Source organism: Plectropomus leopardus, chromosome 11, assembly GCF_026936395.1.
Source record: "Plectropomus leopardus strain MGB_pleo_1.0 chromosome 11, ASM2693639v1, whole genome shotgun sequence".
Lineage (NCBI taxonomy): Eukaryota > Metazoa > Chordata > Actinopteri > Perciformes > Serranidae > Plectropomus > Plectropomus leopardus.
The window spans coordinates 5,979,927-6,002,144 of record NC_142186.1 but is presented as its reverse complement, the minus strand read 5'-3'; the positions used below and the strand labels follow the sequence as shown (position 1 = coordinate 6,002,144).

At 40.1% G+C, this 22,218-nt stretch overlaps 1 protein-coding gene across 4 annotated transcripts in view; it reads left to right on the top strand.

Annotated features, from left to right (window-relative positions):
* Window positions 1-22,218, top strand: part of vps13b (vacuolar protein sorting 13 homolog B) — a 392,967-nt gene that overhangs the window by 261,289 nt on the left and 109,460 nt on the right. For all 4 annotated transcript variants that reach the window (XM_042490601.2, XM_042490600.2, XM_042490605.2 and 1 more), the window contains exons 38-40: window positions 3,522-3,917; window positions 18,840-19,042; window positions 20,354-20,573. In XM_042490601.2, coding sequence (XP_042346535.2) covers window positions 3,522-3,917; window positions 18,840-19,042; window positions 20,354-20,573 — 819 coding nt within the window. The remainder of the gene's footprint in view (window positions 1-3,521; window positions 3,918-18,839; window positions 19,043-20,353; window positions 20,574-22,218) is intronic.

Genomic DNA, 22,218 nt, shown 5'->3' with positions numbered 1-22,218 from the left:
GAGGTGCAACAGTGTGTATGGTTGGGAGTCTTTATCATTGTGCTTTGTTCCATCTTAATCCATACAAATAGGATTTTGCAGCTTAGTCTATAAAACGTTTACGTCTGTCATGGCATGTAAATAGTTTTTTTTTTTCCTGCTGTTAGGTTTTAGTTTACTCTTTTTATGCTGTTTTCGCCTGGATAGTGAAACCACACTGAACACTACTGTGAAGGCTATTTCGCACACAGTCCCATGTCAGCTCCAGAGAAACAACCAAACATAGGAAAATGACAGATGTACTCCACTTGAGGCCGTATAATGCTGTGATGTGATTTTATTAGATTCATCTTTTGGCATGGCTCCACTGCAGTAAAAATGTGCTCCATCAGTTGCTGAATAAAGCCAGGGGGGAAGCTGTGCAGATGCTGTGGCCCCCACCCTTCCCACGCTTCTCTATGGAAAGTTGTTACTAAGTTTAAATCAGCCATTTCAGATACACTCCATCTTGCTGTCATTTAACAAAGTACACTGTAACATCTGATGAGTTGATCTTATCTAAAATAATTTTGAAAACCAGTTACCTTGAAAAATTAAAGTAAATGTAACTGTTAACCTTAATTTATGTTTACTTTATATCTCTTTGTTAAGTTTACTTGTATTAGAGCTGTATTTACTTTTTTTATAAAGTTGTTGCAACTTGAAAATAATAAATGGAATTACCTTTTTCTTGTTTTTTTGCTAACAACTTCAGTAAATGAAGTTAGTCTGATTTAACAAGATCATAACATTTTGCTAATCATGACGTTTGGAGATCTGGGAGTTCTGTTTTCCTAATTAAATACAAATATGACTAATTTGTTTGCAACCAGCAGAATACAGATATATAGCACAGTGAACTTATGAAATATGTGGCAAGGATGAATCCAAAAGCATTCAAACAGAAGACTTTTTAAGTCATGATTGGTGCCCCATATCAAGTAAAAGTTACATGTAGGTTAAGTATCGGAGTTATAGCGGGCTGTACCTTTAGCAATGCTCATTCAAGTCAGCGGAGTTTCTGAATATAGGTAATAAATCCTTTACCGTCACACCAGAGTGGGCTGTATGTTGGGGGTAAAATGGGTTTTCAAGGCAGGAGAAGAGAGGGACCTGGGGATGGAGAACAATCGATAATGAAGACCAGGTCTCCCCGTGCAGAGAGCCAGGCAAGGCCCGGCTCTGGCCCTGACTGGGTGATCAGAGACAGCTTTCTGTGATTACGAGGGGGGGGGGGGGTTGATTACACTAAAGGGTGGAGGAAGAGCAAAAGATAGAAAGGACTGAGGGAGAAGCAGAAGGATGAGCTACATGAAACAGAGGGAGAAAATGAAAGGATGAAAGACAGAGGGAGGGGAGCAGAGGAACCTGGATGAACAGCTGCATACGGACTATTTATTCCACCACTGGAAAGTTTCCTGGTGATAAGTCAAGTGGAAATGATAAGCTACATTGCACAGCAAATTCCACCTATCTTTCCTCCAATTCCTCCCTCCAGCCATCCTTCCATCTGACCATGTGCCTCACTTCCACTGGATTAAATGAGAAGGAATCCTGAGGGCAGAGTCTGTCTGTGCCTGCGTGTGTGCATGCGTGCGTGTGTGTGTGTACTCGCTCGCCTCTCTTGGCAGTGCTCCCGTTCATGTCATCCAGTGCTCCTACCTGGGAAGGAGACAGACGGGAGGCCTAAAACCCTTAAAAACCCTCTAAACACTGGTGCCTTGATGAGACCATGAAAAACAGCTGCGCTTGTTTTCGGCCGCTTCCCTCTCCCATCATCATGACCAAGTGGAAAAATGGGATAATGGAAGTGGTGTAAAACGGCATTGAGTTAATTCATGTGTCTCTGTAAATTCCAGTCAAGTGTTTGAAGGCTGCAGCGCACCAGAGAGCGGGAAGGAGGTAGAACAGGAGAGAGCCGAGGCATTCTTAGATTTATGTGGCTGGCATGAAGAAGAGATTCTCCTCTGCTATTCCACAGTGTCACGTTAGGATGTTACAGTGAGACAGCCAGTAATTGTGTGTGTGTGTGTGCATATATGTGCATATAAGAGTAGGAGAAAGAGGTTGAGAGTGGACACAGCTGTTCTTTAACAGGTCCTTGCATGCAAAGTGAGTGATTAGACGAGGAGAAAAGAGTTCAAAGTTTGATTTACGAGACACTGTACCATGCAGTATTCCATGGGTTAGATAGCAACAGGTCTTGCTCAGTGGGACACTGATGAAGCTTGCCTTTCCTTAAAAGCTTCAAATGGATTGTGCCCAGTTTATGGTGGGTTTCCAAATGACAAGGTTGCATTTTACAGCGCAAGTGCCCCTGAAGACAATTTATTCAATTCATGTCTGCGGATTAACACAGTTTTAGAGAGCCTGATGTAGCACTGAGGAAGACTAAACCGTCTTTCCCTTGGTTGTTATTCATAAAAAATATACATCAAATACAAATTTCCCATTCTAAAAAAAAAAACAAACAGAACCAGCCAAATTGCCAGAATAAAAGTTGGAAATGTACGTTTCTGCAAACCCCAGATACGTTATATTTGTGCGTCATTATGTAGTGGATATAATTCTTTGCCTTTTAACAACACTGTGGTAAGGCTTAGGCACAAAAAGCATTTGGTTATGGTTAGGAAAAGATTGGGTTTTATCTTAAAAGACACAATTTGGGAGGCCAAGTCCCAGCTGAAAAAGCAGAGATGTTTCAGTAAAAAACAACCGCTTTTGTTGGCACTATACCGTCTGGAAATGCAACGATGTATGGATAATAAACAACTGCTTTTGATGGCACTATCCAAACTGGAAATGTAGCGTTTTCTCAATAAAATGCAACCACTTTTTTTGGCACTAATAAGGCTGGAAATGCAGCAATGTCTTGATAATAAACAACACTTTTGTGGCACTACCAATGGATAAAACACACCCACATTTGGTGGCACCAGAAACGCAGCAATAACTCGCTAAAAAACAACTGTTTTGTTGTATTTTGGTCTTGGAACAGTGGTCTACAGCTTGGCAGGCATCTTTCCTGGGTGTCACACCATCCACCTTCAGCTCATAGACTATGTCAGAGGTGTTCATATGATACGCACAAATGTAACATCCATGGTTGGCAGAAATATACAATAACATTTTCTTCTGGTAGCTTGGCTAATAAAACACACACAAACACCCACACCACTGAAGAGTTTTATTACTTGTGTTCTTTAGGTAGCTTTGTTTTGTCTCAACAATTAAGTCATGTTTTATAACCTGCCCAAAAGCCTTGCTCTCTCTACTTCCTGCCTTGTTTTATTCATCACTTGGCACTTAATTAATTTAATTCAGGATGAGTACAAGAGATTTTTCCCAATTTTGAGAGAGACTGCTAAGAAACTGTGCATAGAGGGAGTTGTTGTTTGACAGCTTAGATTTAAAGATATTTTCTTGGTCTCTTTTCTTAACTGTTCCCTAAATCTGATCTTTTTCTTTCCCTTATTTTCTTTTTTTTCTATCTCTGTCCACAGCTGAGTTGAATGTGGAGTTCTCACGCCCTCTGAAAATCAACCCCACACTTGCGAAGCTGGAGCAGGCCAAAGCTTACCTGAAAAAAGTCCTACCAAACCACACATGGGATACCTCCAGTAAACCACCGTCTGCATCCTCCAGCCCTCATTCCTCCCCCACCAAGACACTGCCCAGGACCTTTCCTGCTCGCCCAGAGCCACACCATCAGGCCTCGGCCCTGGCTAAAGCCAGTAGCATCAGGGCCCTGGCTCTGTCCTTCCACAAGGTCTCTCTTCACACTGCCCAGATTGTAATCGTCATGGAAACAGAGGCCCATCCAATGAAGCCCAGTGTGGCAGTGACGGTGTCGGGCATGATGGGAAGTCTGAGCATGAAGTCCGGGCCGCGGATAGAAGGTGAGTAGAAGAAAAACATATTTCAGTTTTTTGCAGAAACTTCAGAACATCAATGAGCTTTTGTTGACAGAAACATATAAGAAGTACAAAGAACTTCCATGCACTGCATCACAGGTGAAGGAACATAAAACCATACTTTCTGTAATTTGTTGAATTAATTTGTGATTGACTGAACACGAAAGGAAGGAACAAAATGAAAAACATACTTTGCAGCTGCTACTCTAATGGGACAGCCAATATTAATGTTCATAGTTCAAATGAAGATCACCATGTTTAAACCAGAAACACAGAACCCCAAAACTTTGACAATGTTTCTGAAGGTTCTTAAAAAGTCTTAAAACATAATGTATATTGAATTTATATATATAAGACTTTAAGTCATCAGTCTAACATTTGAATTTGTGAGGCCTTAATGTCACAAATATCTTATTTTTGTTTAAATATATTTTAATTTTATATTTATTTTTGTCAAAAATGAATTAAGCTCTTCTGCGAGAAAGTTCACAACTCTGATGTTATACATTTTTAAACCTACCAGTGAACCTATTTCTGTCTCTTTAAGTTATACTTGCATTTACCTGTAGGCAAAATGTAGATTAACTGACCACCCCAATAACAATATTCCTACATTAAATCTACCTCTGCATGGTACTACATATAAACTACTTAGCTTTATACTTACTTACTTGCAGTGCTTGAATGAGAAAAAAAATGTGTCCAGATGTCACTCCTAAATTTGGTGAAAATTTATCTTTAAAAAGGTCTTTAATAAGCATTACAAGTGTCTGTTACTTGTAAGACACTGTGTTAATTGTATAAATATATAAAAATATATATAAATGTAATTACCCGCTAACAATTTTTAAATTTTTTTAAAAAAACTTGAGCTGTCATTTCACCTTTACGTTGTGATCGAGTATGTTCAATGGGAAAGTAAAAACTGTTGTTTGATAAGATCTCTACAGCAAACTCTAAGCTGTGGTTGTTTTAGAGTGTTGAAACATTTTATAATCTTTTCTCCAACCCCCTACTAAGACTTCCATGAGCTCAGTAAATCAGTAAATGACCCGTGTTGTTTCACTCCAAAGTAACAAGGGCCTGGACCTTAATAACTTACTTTAGTGTTTCTTTTATCTCAGTGAAAAAATGAAGAGAAAAAAAAGAAAAAAATCAAACCGGTGATGTGATCCATCTAACTCTGCTGTATTGCAAAAACATCGCCACTTGTTTCAAGGGAATTCTTGAAACAGGTGGAGCTGCATTGGAAACAACTGTAATGACCTCAGCCCATTTGGCAGATTTTATCATCTTTTAAAGAAACCACAATTTTAAGACTCAGTAATGCACTCCACTAAATGTACATGTTTTTTTGTGGCGTGTCATTTGCCTCGTACCCTCGTGTGCCAACAGGAACCAATCCAGGCTCTTTGAAAACGAAGCACAGTTACACAGAGCTCCAAATATCCAATAGAAAAATGTAATGGAGAACAAATTTGTTCTGTTTCATGTCATTGTGTGACCAAACAAATATTGATGTGGACACACTCTAAAGGGCTATACCCAGCACAACACATTTATATTTGTTATTCATTGAGATGAAAGTTTATTTGTAGCTGAAGTGTTGGAATGTGTTTCTTCGGGGAATGTGTTTAATCAAACAGCAGGTTTTATAAAGACAATAAGTATAAATACATTCTGAATATTTATTGATCATAGCACTTAGTCAGATTTTCCACTTTCCGCCCTTGTTTGTTGAAGAATATGTGATGTCTGCCTTTTTTGGACGATTTGACACTCTGTCATTCACACACTCTGGGAACCGAATACCAGTATTGCTTTCACGATTATTTGGAATATCGCTGTTTTCTTTTACACATGCTAGCAAAGCCTTTATCTGCCAAAAACAAGGTTTGTCAGTAAACTGTAAAGTGAGATGTTTGTGTTAGTCTTGGATCTAAAGTTGTTGTGAGACACTGCGAGTGTCTGATTGCTGCAGATGAGTATGCGTGTGTATTGCGGCCTGAGAGAAAAAGATGTTTTCATGCGCTTATGTTCAAGTGTGTGTGAGAACGAGATGTTTGTTTTCGTGTTCGGACCAAACCCTGCCTTCATCATCAACACTGACTATTATCCAGGAGGCACCACAGTGTTTCCACTCTAACAATCAGAACTGCTAATGCTAATGTAAATTCAAAAGTGTCCAATTTCTCTGTGCCGTTGGGTGTGAGCAGATGCGCTGTAACAGATGATCAGGGATTGTTGGTTTGTTTTTCAGTTTTTGCATGTTTCCCAAATTGGCCACCAGATGGAAACAGTAAGATAAAAGAGAGTGATGGGCTGACACGCAGGAGATAAAACGGAACATAGTGTTGTACCATTTGTACCGTGGTACCGCTGAGCAACATGTCGCCTGACGAAGGAGGTTGCAGCAGGACGAGGACAGAGCAGGAACTGGGCTCCCTAAGTGCCTGCATCTGCTTGACAGATGTTGTTATATTGGGTTACTTCAGATAAAATGATTGTCGAAAATGTTAATTAAAACCTCAAACAATTTGCACTTTGTTTACTCAAATCTGCATAACTGCACAGTGACACAATACTCAGCGCTGTTGCCCCGCTCTGATTTTCACCAGCTTTTCAGCTTTCATCCATCTTTGATGTGTTGACTTTGGTAAACACAGTTGAAACTGCAGCGCAATGGAAAAAGAAATAGAGTTTAGACTTTTGCACTAATATGAATGCTAATCCCCTCCCACTGACTCTGCTTTCAGATGACTACTATTTATAGTGATTTCTCTTCGTTGCACATAGAAATACTATTCAAAACACATTTGTTAATGGTAGTTCTTTGATTTGTTTACAGTAAACAAAGGAAATGGAGATTAGTATGCAGTGAACTGTCTTTTCATGGATATTCTTTACCCCACAATTACAGAGCCACTGCTTCTCTCAAGACAAGTCTGACTGGATGCAAGTGAAAATGTTGGGACCGCTGGTGTTTATTGACATGCATTGGATCATTCATCCCCAGTTTGGCCCTAAACTCTTTGAAATGCTGTTTATATGGCCCAAAAAACATAACATCATGTATGTCTGTTCTGAGCAAGACATTCAAATAACAGCCATAGAACTAATGTTGTCATCATGTGCAGCAAAAGTTTCATTCAGCTCCTCATAGATCATATTTGAGCACTCTCTGAAATACCTGAGAGGTTTGAGATCCTGTATGTCGATCTCATTATAGACCCTGATATTTCATCTCTTTGCCTCATCTCTGAGAGCATGTTGAAACTTTGAATAACACCTGTAAATGTTGCCAATGGAGAATAACAAAGTTTGCATGGCACTAAATGCCAACAAATAGGACCATTTTCATGCCTTTGCACTGGAAACATCTGTGGCTGGAGGCTTTATGTTTTCATGTTGTCTGTCCATAGTATTGTCATGAACACTTTAGGGGATGCCTTAAAGGAATTTTACAAATTTGGCGCAAACGTCCATGCGCAATTAAAGATGAACTCATTTGATTTTGGTTGTCAAAGGTCAACGTTAATGTGACCTTGCATTCATCTCATTGTCATGAACGTGAGCTCTTAAGAACAATGTTTAGGATTTTTTTCCAGATTTGGCACAAACCTCTGCTTGGACTCAAGAATGAACTAATTTGGATGGTGGTTAAAGGTCAAAGGTCACCGTGACATGTTTTTGGCTATAGCCCAAGAATCAAAATGCTAATCACACAAATGTTTTAAAATATATGTTTAAGAAGACATACTGATGAAGTGATGACATTTTATATTTTTGAAAAATTATATTTAATTTCTTTTTTAAAGGTCAAAGGTTAGCTTCAATGTGACATCATAATATTCTTCAAAAACACTTCTCTGGACATCACTCAACATTAAAACTTATACGAATGGGACACATTTAGTCAGATACTGAATTGGTGACTCTAATCCTGAAACTGTGCAAAGGCAACCGCGAGGGAGATTATTCTAGTTTTACATTGTAAAAGGTATTTCAAAGCAAATGTCAAAAGTTATCCTGCTGAATAACATGTTTGTCTCACTTAGTTGTTTCTTGTCTTTTTTTGTTATTTCTTGATAACTTCAGCACTCGTATAGATCTCTGTCACAACACACGCGGCTGTTTTCCCCGAGGGCTTCTTCACATAGTGTTTCCAGATTTGTTGCCATCGAAAGGAGACAAACTGTCTCCAATTACGCAGACTGATCGCCAGTGACAATAGATGTATTTGCTGACTTTTAGCCTTAGCTGCACCGCCTCCATCACTCAGCACTTTGGCCTCTCCAGTCTGCTGTGCACCTCAGAAAAAGGATACCTTGGAATTTTACAAAGATAAAGGTTAGGATTCCTGTTCTGTTAGGTTGAGCGTTTGAGCTGCCACAATAAGTCAGCGGGAATGACCCCCCCGGGAGAGGCTGTACATGAGAGATGTAAGACAGGAGAATGTTGCATTACTCCCACTGCAGTGTGCACCACTACTGCTGCTGTTGTTTCTGCGCTGGTCGTCAGCAGCAGGCGGAGATTGATGGAACACATCCTGAACAGACCTCAGGATGATGCCAGTGTGCTCAGAGAAACAGGAGAAGGAGGAAGAGGGAAGGGAAGAGTTTTGAATGAAGGGAAGCAGGAGGGTGATGGAGAGGGAAAGACAAAATGGAGAAAGGAGAGTCAGATTAAAGAAGTCCCAAATAAGTCATCATTAGACAAAGAGAAAAATGCATATTAGAAGAAAGGGGATTCAATACAAGACAGGAAATAACAGGGTTCCTTTGGATTCTTAGAAAGCATTGAATTCAGCAATCCAGAAATAAGGCCTGAATTGGTATTAAAATGTTGTATTGGTCTTAAAAATGCTAAAACATGAGAAAAGGGATTTTGTTTTTTTTTTTTTTACATTTCCTTACAAAATCTCTAAATAATTGATAAAAAATTCTAAAACAATTTACCACATTAATTTACTTCACATTATATCATATCGTTTGTATACAGTTTTTTCCCTCAAATTAACAACTTTATTCTTTTAATATCACAAAATTACAACATTATTTTAGTAATTACAGCTTTATTCTCATAATAACGACTTTATTCTTGTAAATTTTTTTTTCTTGAAATATTCTGACTTTATTCTCATTAAATCACAACTTCATTTGTAATTGATTTTTATTATCAATTATTATTCCTTTTTCTCAGTTTTAGTTATTGTATCAAGTTTCATTCCAAGTGACAATATAAAAAGTCTCAAAAAGTCTTAAACTGAACTTGCCGTTAGCTCGATGGACCCTGAATATAAATGAGTTGGGGGAGGACACAGGAGCAGATGAGGAAACCTTTGTCACAAATTGAAGTTGGAAAAAGTAAGCAGGACATAAAAGATAAAAGACAGAACAGAAGGGGAAAACAGAAGACAGGCTACTATGTGAGCAGCAACAGGGGTCTCCTCAGTATATGCCATTATACTCACCCCGCCCCACCCTGTCCTCATCAGCGTACATCCATAGCTGCAGTGGGGTGAAGACCCTGTCATCCACCCCCCTCATCCCCAAAACATCTGGGGCTCTGTACCTGGTCATGGCAGCCCCCCTCTGCCAGGGGACAAGATGGAGAGAGAGGGGATTAGGTTGACAGTGAGGTGTGTTACCAGATCCTGTGTTAATGAAAAGCAAGTGGAAGCCCCGCATTCCTCCCTCCGTCCACGACTCACCACTCCCCAAGGTAGGGGGGCATTTATAGTTCAATGAAAGTAAAGAGGGGGGGCGGGCCAGAGAGAGAGAACATATGTCTTAAGGTCCATGAAACAAGACCCTCCCTAATCTCTCAGCTCTCCATCAGACTGCCCATAGAGTGCCCTCGATTTCCTAGGAGCACACACACATACGTATCAGCAGACCCTGTTACGAGTTGACCCTGTTTCATATGCATACAACATACACACACACACACACACACACACACACACACAAAGCTTTCTCCTCGCTCCTCTGCCTCGGCGGACCCCCTGCTTCTTCATGGTGATTTACTCCAGCACACTTGTAAAGGAAAACTTCTGTTCGTGGAACAAAGTGAAAGCTACCCATTATTTATTTATGCCTCTTGACTTTTTTTTTTTTTCAACTTCTATTTTGTTTCCCTGGACAGTCTTTGAGCTACGCTCATGTCAGTTTGTTTACTCTGCCGAAACAAAGCCACTCTTTTCCATTTATCATATTATTTCTGTTTCAATGGTCTGTGAGAAGCGGTGCTGAGCAAAGCCAAACATTAAGAGATTTATATTTGGAAATACACCCTGCTGTGATTTGGCATGTTAACCCATCTAATAAATTGTTTTCAATGCATTAATAATAAAAACTATATCAAAGAGAAGACATTAGGGGGAACTGTCCTGCAAGGTATTTGTTAACATGCATGGAAAGATGAAGACATATGGCAGTTAGTTGGTTAGAGACAAGACATGTAAGAAAGCCCTGGACTATTAGAGAAAACAAGATTTTACAGTCTTTTTTTGAACAGAAGTCTTTGTTAAATGTCCCGGGCTCATACTTTGTGGAACAGTGGTGGCTGTCAGCATGGAGCCTTGTTGAGCTAGCAGATTATAGTCTCAGTGAAAATTTCTAATCCAAACAGTGGTACATATTTGGGCTGCTAGTAACAATTACTTCAACTAGCAATCAGTCTGATAATTGTTTTTTAATTGTTCACCATCAGAATAAAGGGAACCAGTACTGCAAAATCTAAACATCTTCAATGTAGTGAATATGCTATCATAGAAAAAACAATAAAATCAGCAAATCTTTACAGTCTAGAGTATAGACTAGAGAATATTTCCCTTATTGGCTTGAAAAAATACTTAAAAGATCAATCCTTTATCAAAATAGTTTCCCATTATTTTAATATACAACTAAGCAAACTGCTTGATTTAAACAGAGAGGTCTTGTCTAGCTAGCTCTTATCAAGTTGCCATCAGTGGCGGATGAAGTACCTGAAAGCCATACTTGAGTATAAGTACAGATGTCTCACCAGAAAATGACTTTGGTAGAAGTGAAATACACCTATTGGAAAATTACTAAGTGAAAGTCATAAAGTATCTGCCATAACTGTACTAAATTATCAAAAGTAATTGTATGAGATTAAATTAACTTAAGTAACAAAAGTTAAGTAAAAACTCCTCTTCTCACAACTTTAAGGATTTCAAGAACAAAATCCAGTTTTTTTGTCCCTCCCATGCCCTCATTTGTCCGTCTGTTTCCTCCTTCCTTCCTTCCCTACTTTGTAGTAAGTAACTAAGATGATTAGGGGAAATGTAGTGGAGTAAAGTGTATATATATTTATTTAGGAAATGTAGTTCACTCAAAGTGAAAGTTGAAAAAAATATAAATACTCAAGTAAAGTATAGCTACTCCCAGAAAATAATTAAGCACTGTAATGACGTATTGTTACTTTGTTACATTACATCACTGCCTGACGTGTAGATGGATGTAGTTAGCAGTAGTGGGCTGAATTCAGTAAATGATCTGCAATAGTAACCTGTAAACTAAAGCACTGTGGTCAGCCAGAACAAGCACAAGTGGTTTACAAAAGATTCCAAAGGTACTTGTTTAGTGGTAATGACGTTATACAACCATAGTCAAGAACAAAACTAGCACAACCATAGGTCATTTAAGGTCATAAGATTACATAATAACGAAGCATGTTCTGAATCAGTAGAGATTTCAAAGGAAAACTTCACCTCCAAAATGACCTTTTGCATATCCTTCATACTGTTACAGTGAATTTATGAAGAAAACAAAGTTTTTCTCACATGCATCATTTAAAGAATCCAAAAATGTAGAAAATTCTTGATGATTAGAAGTCATAGGAGTCCATCTTATACAACAGCATAACTATCAAAACAGGGTGTACAAACTCTCACACAACTCATGGATTATAATCGAGTCTTATTTATCCAGCTGTTCAGTGCTCCCCAAATAAACTCCTCCAGCTTGGAACTGAGCTGAAAGTGAATCTCATCTATGCTGTCTTCAGAGCCAGACTCCATTGACAAAAACAATCATTTTACCTCACTGAAGACAGGAGCTGGTCCAGTTGGTCCTGTATTGCCTACATCAGCAGTTTGTTCGTGTTATTCTGTGACTATAATATGACAAATTTAAGATGTTTTAGAAGAGATGATATACAAACAATCATTTAAGTATGCCTTTAAGAAGCCCCCTTCAGCAACATTGTGCTTTATTTTGTTCAGTACTCAGTGATAGTTTGCCAGGCTATTACGCATAACACTGATCTAGTTTTGCCGTTTCTTTCACTTTCCCCGCTGGGCACTGCATGTCCTACTTGGAACACATCACACAGACACATGTATACACAGACACACGTAGCAGCCAGAGACAAAGAGACCAATTTCTTATTAAATTATATACAAAAGTAACCAAAACCAAAACCGAGCCTTTAGCTGTATGAAATGAGATGGCCCAAACTTGACCTAAAACATGATAATTTGTCAGGACCCACCAGGCTTAAGTTAGGTAAAGAATGGCATACTACAAAAATTCCAACTGTGGGAGTAAGATCTTTCTGCTTGCAACATAATGTTCATACATGTCTTCCTATAAAGAAATCGCATTTAGGGTTGGTTATTAAGAAGTTAAAACATTTCCACCATACTTAATTTGCTCTGATGCAACTGTCATTGAAGCCATATGTAACTCATCAACACTCATCAGTTACTGTGTAACAGCTTGGATGACGCACAGCTCCCTGTATTGTGCCATTTTGGCCGACGGTGTCCCCTGCTACGAAACCATTTTCCTCTGGTGTCCTATAGTGGTCTTGTGGTGAGGGTTAGTGTATTTGTGCGGTGAGTGACAGTATATTACTTCTATTACTCTCACCATCCCAGACAGTCCTCGGGGGCCTCTGCTAGTTAGGTAATGACTCCTTTAGGTTTCTTCTAATTGATACCAGTGCATCTCGGGGTATAAATCAGCCAGGCAGTGGTCAGATAACGGCTGCCAGGGAGAAACCGACACGGTAAATCAATGTCTCTGGTCCTATCTAATCTTACCCAAGCATTTGCCAGAAATGTATTTCACTTTAGGAAGATTTCCATCCACCCTTTTTCCCCACCACCCACTTTGTTCCTCAAGTGTCATAGGTTTTACGTTAGCCTGGGGAGGGTGTGCTGGAGCGCGCTGGTTTACTGGCAAGTCTACCGTGAGAGCATGAGATGCAGGTGTAGGTCAGCGTGTGTGTGATCAAAGTTCATGCCGAATTATGTTTTCCAGTATTTTGACGTACAGTTGTTCCATGATTTAGCTCACGACCACACTGAATCAACTCCCTGCCGTGTTGGGAAAGTTAGCCCAGTGAAAAAGTAATAAGTAATGCAACTATTTTAATTACCTTTCAATTGCTTTTGGAACTTCAATTTTAAATTAGCGATAAAGCTGAAAAGTTCTAAAATGTAAAATTATGTCAATGTTTACAACATCTTCACTGCTGATAAACAAGCTTTACACTGCACAGCAATGTTACAACCCTTTTCTGATTTAAAAAGGAAAATATTGTTGGATTTACAGCACCAAAAGGCATTTTTTGCTTGCAGGCATGCCAGACTTCTGAAACTGTTCATGGGTTTCTTTGGCAAAAAAAAGAGCCAGTGCAAATACAAACAAGAAAACTATTAAAAAATAATGCTAAAAATTTGAGTGCATACTGAATGGAGCTTGTTAGCATGCCCTCAGATTAGCTTTGCTGACCTGCATCATCCGGAAATATGCCAAAAGGAGGCATTCCTGCACCGTGACAAGATGCAAACAACAGGATGAATTTTACAGTTGACATAAGATTTTTACCAAAAGAATATATTCGGATGTACCCCTTATACCAATATTTTGTAAGTAAACATAATTTAATTGCAGATTACCTCTCAGTAAATGTAATGAATGACAATTACATTTATTTTGTAATTTACAACAACATTGGCTTGGATTATACTTTTAACTCCCTTTTTACTGATGACATACAAGGTCTGTGTATGTGTGTCTATTACTGTATACAGCTTTAAGATATCTTTAATATTTTTTAGAAAATATTTTCACATTTGTATGTTTCTTTCTTATGTGTGTGTATGAGTGTGTGTCTGGAGAAGGTGTGACATTAAGTCAGCCTCTAGTTGGCTCTGTGTGATAACTTGGTTTTGAATATAGACTGTGTGTAGAGTATGTGGCTATGGCTATCTGTATAATGATGCATTCACAGATGCCAGAGACACCTGAAGAAAACACTGAAGTGCATCTAAGGTACTGCTCTGTGTCTGCAGTTATTGGCAGTCATTTTTTGTGTAGCCGTACTGCTGTCTATAAAATAGTCTTGTGGAAATGTGAACACAGAGGGTTTTTTTGTGTGTGTGTGTGTGTGTGTGTGCGTGTGTGTGCGTGTGTGTGTGTGTGTGTGTGTGTGTGTGTGTGTGTGTGCGTGCGTGCGTGCATGCGCGTGCGTGCGTGCGTGTGTGTGTGTGTATGCGTGTGTGTGTTTTTATATGCCAGGATCCATTTCATTTAGCACCATCTGAGCCAGTTTTCTAAACCCCAAACACATAAAGAGCACCCCCCTCAAATACCCACAAAACAACAGCTGTTCGTTAACTCCAGTGTCTGTGTGCATGTGTGTGTGTTTGTGTGTATGTGAGTGTGAATGTCTATAGTTAACAGTTAACAATATTCTTGTTCATCCCCATGCCATGCTACTCTGTCTGGTTTCTGTGAAAAGGTTGTATTTCTTAGGCATGTGTGCACATCTGTATCTGTCTTTGTCTCGTAAGAGGCAGAGCTGTGTTAAATAGCGATTGAATAACTGTCTGTCCAAAATTTATCATCTTTCTTGCTACAACTGTGTGCCCTCACCCACCATCTGCAAATATGTGACATACTCTATTTATGCGAACATAGGCACATAGGTACCTCCTGCGTCATCCTCCAATACTTTCCCAACTCTTTTTTTCCCCCTCTGAACATTCCCTGCGCTCCTCCCTTCGTATGGCAGCACTTCACAGCTCAGCAGTGTAATGTCTCTGGGCTGTCTGCTGACACATCGCTGGAAACAAACCGAAATAGCGGCACTATGGTCATACAGGGCAAGAGCAAGGATGTAGAGAAAGCACGGAGAAATATGCCTTTGACTGTCATCCAGCCTGGATGGAAGAATGGAGTTAGCAATGTAGAAAGAAAGGGATCCCCCTCATTAAAACCCCTCCCAATTAGGGTGATTATTAAGAGTGCTGGCTGTTGCTGCTGGCTTTTGCACCAGGATGCTGCGGTCAACTGGGCTGTAAATGACGCATGGTGAGACAGGGGAGAATGCTTTGATACACATTGTGTGTGTGTGAATGTATATGTGGGTGTATTTGTTTCCACTTGTTCACCTGGGTGTGCATTTACATGTGTCTGTGTGCAGGCATTTGGCTTCGTTTTCCTCTGTGAGTCTGCGTGTCACTGCACTTAATGCACATGTGCTTGCTTCTCCTTTTTATACGTGTGTGTGAATGAAAGATCCTCCATTTTTAACGAGCCAGTTTGGGAGTTCCCTTGCGCTGTCCAATAAATCCTAGCCATGAAAATAAACCCAATGTCCACAGTTCGGTAAGTAATCTCTAACAGCTCTCTTTGCACCGCAACACCAGAAGATATTAGCAGGTAAACCGCCAACTGGTTTCAACAGTGTCTTTCCTAAGAGAAATGAGTCATCCCAGTATAATATTTCCCCTCAGAATGATTTATACAAGAGAAACCCTCTTTCATTGGAACCCCCCCTGTTGTGTTATTGCGCTCTTATGTTGAATAAGATGTTCCTTAGTCAGTTTACAGAGCCTGGGAAGATGTGACGACGCATGTGTCATATCTTCATCAAATCATAGCTCGCTCTCTCACTCTCACATCCTCTGGTTGTGTGTCTCTCACTCCCTTCGTGTCTCTATCTATTTGTCTCGTCATTTATCACCACCTTCCCCTCTCCCCCTTCATATGCCGTTCCATCTCTTCCATCTATCCTGCTTTACCTCAAGTGAACCCCAAGCACAGTTGTAACTCAAAGGGCTGATATTTAAATAGGGAACAGTTTTAATGCCTCTGTGCAAGTGATAGCTGTGAGCCTGAGTCATTATGTTTTCATGTTGTCCATCCATCTGTCCGTCCCACTGTCGTTAGTGTGGTATCTAAACAATGTCTTGAGGGAATTTCTTCAAATTTGGCACAAACGTCCACTTGGACTTAACAATAAACTGATTCAATTTTGGTGATCACTGTGATCTTGCCTTTCTTATTCTTGTGAACATGATATGTTAAGGACACCTCGAAGGAATTTGTTCAAATTTGACATCTACTTGTACTTATCAATGAACTGATTAGATTTTAGTGGTCAAAGGTAAAGATCACTTTGATCTTACATCCGTCTCATTCCCGTAAATGCAGTATCCCAAGAAGGCCATGAGGGATTTTCCTCAAATGTGGCACAAACTTCGCTTGGACTGAAGAATGTGACCTCACAAAACACACTTTTGGCCATAACTCAAATTCCAAGTGATGACATTTTATACTCAAACGGTCAAAGGTTAACTTCACTGTGACATCTAATGTTCTCCCAAAAGACTTTTCTGGCCATTATTTATATCTCAGGAACAGACGGGGAGACATTTGGTCAGATACTGAAGCTTCAGCGTCAGGTGAGGGAAAGCCCCCGACACTTCTAGCTTCAGTTGTGACAGAGAGACACCATGCACCCTGGAGCTTCAGCACTAGGTGTGCATCCGAAATAAGTTTCCTCACTATGGAAGATGTTAAAATGTGCCTGCTCCGTGCTACAGAAAAGGGCTCCACTTGGTGAGCTGCGATTTTTCTATGCACTTTTGCTGAGATTACAAAGTTTGTGATAATTTTTATGATCATGGACAAATTACTATAGACCTGCAGACTACTCATGATAACCTTCCAAATCCCTGTGAAACACAAGCAGAGTAACTGCGATATAGCTAAGATTTTAAAAGTAGGTCTATTTATTTATTCTTACAAATACTGAAATGAAACCTTGAACTGAAAATTTACAAATATTTGAATAGCCAAATGTTCTGGTCCAGCCTTAGTGTGAAAAATCATAAAATCAAATAATAATAATTATTATTATTAATAGTAATAATAACTTTATTTACATAGCACCTTTAAAAAAAAGATGTTTAAGTGCTTCAACAGACAAAGCAAAGGCAGGAGCACTACATGGAAATGCAGTATTTGTTAAAAAGGGACTTCTGCTGTTAATCCACAGTAAATAACAAAACATTACTAATGAGATAAATACCGTGATATTTTATGTAGAGATGCTAACTGATAGCATATATGTAGTTGACCATTAGTTTAGTAATCTGTTATAATATAATGTTTTGGTGTTCAATTTCAGTTTTACAGATTATCCCTTGTTGTATTGTAAAAGTGCCTCTTGCTTGTTAGTGTTTACAAAAAACAGCAGTTCTTAGCATCAAAATGTTCTCTTTACTCTGTACTACTGTTGACATTTTAAAGGTCAAATGATTACACTGTAGGAAATATAATACATAATCTATAGTTAGGGACTGAAACAGGTGTGTCGCGTCTTTCTTTAACTTTCCCAGACTTACAGCCAGACTGGAGTGAGAGTTTCTGGATTTAAAAGGCATTTTTTAAAGAGCTCCTTCTCATGCTATTATTAGTCATCAAGGGTTGAGTTTTCCAAATGGGCTGCTGCTGCTGTAGCTTGAACTGACCGAATCAGCCCTCCCATGTCAATGACTAGCAGAGGGGGTTTCAGTCCACTAATTTATGGGACCCAAAGACTAAATTCAGGACAGCGTGGGACCACAGTGACACATCCCTGTTTTAATGGAAAGGACAGAGAATGCTGTCTTTATTACAGTTGAGGCTTTTGCTACTTTTGGTTCCTTTAGGATGAGTGGGTGTTTGGCTCCTTTGTCTGGATCCTATCAGGGTTTTCTCATTGTCATCATGTCTGCTAAATGCTTTAGTTTACCTAATCACAGAAACACGGAGTTTTAACTTGAATCTGTAACGGCTAAGATGCTGTAACCATGAACCCACAATTATGTTTAAAGAAACACACAGGAGTCACATCTGCAGTTATTATGAACTGATTTTTGTATGTGTTCGTTTTTAGCCTAAGATCCAATATTGAGAAATTCTTATCACGCTGGTAACTCATGCCCAGTCTAATTAATTACTTCCTCTAGTCTATAGCCCACTCAAAATGAGTAAACTTGTTAATTTATTTTGGTCTTTAGACCATCGTTTCAGAAACATGAAAGCAAAGGCAGGGGCAAGCACATAATTGTTAATGAGGAAAAACCCTGCTCTTCTCTTTTAGAGGCAATAACATTAAATGAGTTCAGTAGTTTGGAGGCCATTGATGTGGTTGGTGTAATTGTACTGTATGTTTTGCTACTTTGATATAAAATCGGCAGATTGTTGTGCTTGAACTTAGTAAAATACACAGGCAAGCATTTGTGCATCTGAATTATGAGGTTAAATTGTATATGTGCTTCAGTTTCATCTGGCCTGGGTGCTCTTGTATCGATGAACTGTGTTAGTTTTTGTCTATAATTAGAGATATCAGTATTTCACTTTGAAACTAGTATTTATTTGAGATATTTTCCTTCTATTTGAACCCATTCTCCTTTTTTTCCAGTGTGTAATCAATAAATTAGCGACTGCTCCTACTTTATCCACAAACCAATTGCTACATTGAGTATCACTGACAAGACATTTTTCCTCATCACTGTCCAATTTTTTCGACATGTTTTCCCTCTGTAGTTCCACCCTGTGCTCCACATGCCATTCATTGCTACTCCTTCTGTCTTCCCAGATGCAGTTCAGGCTGCGTCGATGCAGCTGGAGCTGCGAGACGTGTTGGTGAGAACAGGGCTAAAGGACCGAAGCCGTCTCCTGCTGGGGCCGTTCTCCTGCAGCACCTCCCTGGAGGCTCGTTGGTGTCGGCACAGCGGCAGCCCTGGACCTGAGCCCGGCCCCCCTAAATTGCTGCTGGACCTGAAAGGAGGCCTGCTGCAGGTTTGTATACCCATGACATCAATTCAGCATCCTCAGTCACAAGATTTATCACCCAGCACAGCTCCAGTTTGTAGAGGTCAGGGTCAGATCAGCACCTCTACACCTGGTTAGAATTGAGTGTCTTGCTCAAGGACACTTAAACCTGAGGGCTTGAGCGAGGCTCTTCCATCTCACAAGAACAGCCACCAATCACGAGGCGATGCTGCTGCCCACTTAAACGTCACCTCAGCTTGAGTGCTTTTGGTTTTCCAAATTAATATTACAGTATTCATAAGCTGACACCCACAGGCACAGCTCATCACATCCTCTTTAACTCTGCTTCTGTCCTCTTTGCAGCTGAAGTGATGACAGTAGGAATTGCATGCTGTAATTCCACTGTAGATTTGAGTCACATCTGTTGGTTAAATGGTGGAATATTAGGCTATTTTAGGGGGGTTATATCTTATACGTGCCTTTTTTCCGATGAAACGTTACATAATATCCACAGAGAAAAGTCCCTTTTCAATGTGACTAACTGAACGCATTATTACTAATGTTTTATTCCACATTACTTCTTCAGGGGGAACCCCCATCCCTCCCCCATCTTCAATGGTTCCCTTAATGCTTTTATTGCGTGCCCATTAACAGAAACATGACTCGTAACTCAACACTTAATACGTAATCATACATTTCCCACTGTAAATATTGGCGTTTGTGGTGTTTTAATCAAGTGCTGTACAAAAACCACCGGAATTCCTTCCGATTCCTTCTTCTCGTGCTCTCTTTCCAAAAACCTGGGAAAAAAATCCCCAAATTTTCCTGTTTTTAGAGTTTAGTCATAACCCACCCTTGCAAGCTAGTGAGAAGCGGGCAAGCAGGCAGGCAGCTCCATGTGTGAAGAGTTTTTGACTCAGAGATTCCTGGTCCTTAGTCCAAACCCCAGGCAGACTCACTTTGATGGAGCTCGGGAAGGGGAATGCCACGGGTAAGTAAGGAGGATGTGAGGTTGTGTTGGGTAATGTTAGAGAGGATGTGAAGGGGTGATGACGAGGGTAACCCTGACTGCTTCTCTTCCTGTTTTGGAGATGAATGTTAAATAATTCGCTGCGTAGGTGCTTGTGCATCAGCTGTGGGTCTGTGTCATGTCTTGCTTTTTTCCTCATCACACTCTGTTTTTTAACTTCTTCATTTGCTTTTCTTAAGTCATTCTTTTTCTTTCAATCCCTATACACTCTATTCCCTGTTGGCCTCCGTCACCTCTCGTTCCCCATCCCACACTCTAATTTGCGTTCTCTACTAACGACCTGTCCGTCTCTGCTTCTGTCTTGACAGGTGTTTTGGGGCCAGGAACATCTGAGCTGCCTGAAGCTGGTGGAGGAGCACCTACAGGCGTACCTAAACCTTCAAAAAGGTTCAGATTCAGCTGATAGCTCCTCTAAGAGCAAGGCATTCCAAACCCAGCTACCTCCCTCTCCTGGCTCTCCCTCTCCTCGGACGGAGCACAGCTCCGATGACCTGCGCACAGGGCATTTTCAATACATCCAGGACTCAGGTGAATGTTTTTACACTGCATGTTTATCTCATGCAGAGATGACACATGGTTGATAATTTAACTAGGTTTAAATCAAGATAAAATGTTGGTTATTATACTCTCAATTCTAGTTCAAGGGACATGATTGCTTTGTGGAACTTTTCATTTCTCAGAGTGGCATCTCAATAGATGTCGAGCAGTAACCCAAACCCAAAGATTGAGAGCTGTTTGCTTTTACTACTGTTGTAAATGCCAGCGCATTTACAACAGTAGTCATAGAAAAAGCATTCCCCTTGACTCAGAATAAGATAATATTACCTGTGCATGCATTTGTCCTGCTACTTCCTGACAGGGTTTTCACAATGGATCAGGCCATGCTCCCTGAATCCACAGGATTAACAGCAACCATGGTCAGTCATTCATAAAGTCATATAACTGGGTTGTTATTACTGAAAAAAGCAACCTTTGTGCCAAAGTGAGATGTCACTTAAGATACACATCGCCTTAAATCAAAGTCAGATCAAAGTCCTCAGTGGAGAGAAGTTTCATCGGACATGTCTGCCTGGTTCCACTCTGAGTAACATGCTGTTTATTCCCTCTCTTTGTGCTTTGTGTGTGCTGTCCTCTGCGTGCACACACGCAGACACACACAAGAACATTATACACAGAGGATCAAACTTCTCTCTGGCTGCAGACCAGCCATCCACTCTGTCAGCTGTGGTTGAGTCTTTGTTTGTTGCACTGTTCCACTGGGCTTTGATGCATTTAATATGCTGGCTGAAGCAGAAGAACCTACAGTAGTGAACTAGAAAAGAGAGCACAATCTGTCCTCAACATGTTGTCAACAGCCAGAGAAAACCGGGGCCCCAGAGTACAGAGCATAGCGAGTGGCCCTCAGGGGCCTGACACAGGGATGGATGGGATAGAAGGACAGAGGAGGAGATGAAAGATGAATGGAGGGAAGGGTGAAGGGAGTCTCTGTCCCTTCCTCTCACTTTCTCCAAGTTCAGATGAATTCAAAAGACAGCAAAACCTCATAAAAGTGTCTGTTTTTTTCTTTCATCCACCCTTTTCACCAAAGAACAATACGCTGTCCACCTTCAAGTGGGCAGCTCACCGCTTCACATCAAGGGAAAAATTAGCCACGGAGAGATTTGGCTGCCCCTTGAAATGTGTTTGGAAAGAGACTGTTTGTACCCCCAGGGGCTAAACAAAGCAGCAGTTCTCTGCTTGACTGTTTTTTTCAAATAAACATTTTTCCAAAGGACTTGAATCCCAAACAGCAGCCACGACTTAAGTCAAACACCACTCAGAAGTTTAGATCCAGTGTTATCCAGCTTTTGCAGGTGCTTGGCATGGTTCAATCAATGGCTGTTTACTCAATAGCAAAAATGTTTACTCAGCCACGTTGTTTATAGGCAGCTTCTTACACATATAAACATTCTGAAAGCGTGGAAACATCGACAGCGCATTTTTAGGAGAAATTGTTTTGGAGGGTCTGGATTCCATAGTAGAAATAACATCACAGCACCAAAGATGTACGCAAGTCAAAGTTAGCTTGTCGTTAGTTGTTGCTTTTTGTCACATTAAGTGAATTTGATAATTAGAAAATGTGCATTAAAACGCTATAGAATTTCCTTCACATATTTCCAGCCTCTGTGTGTTT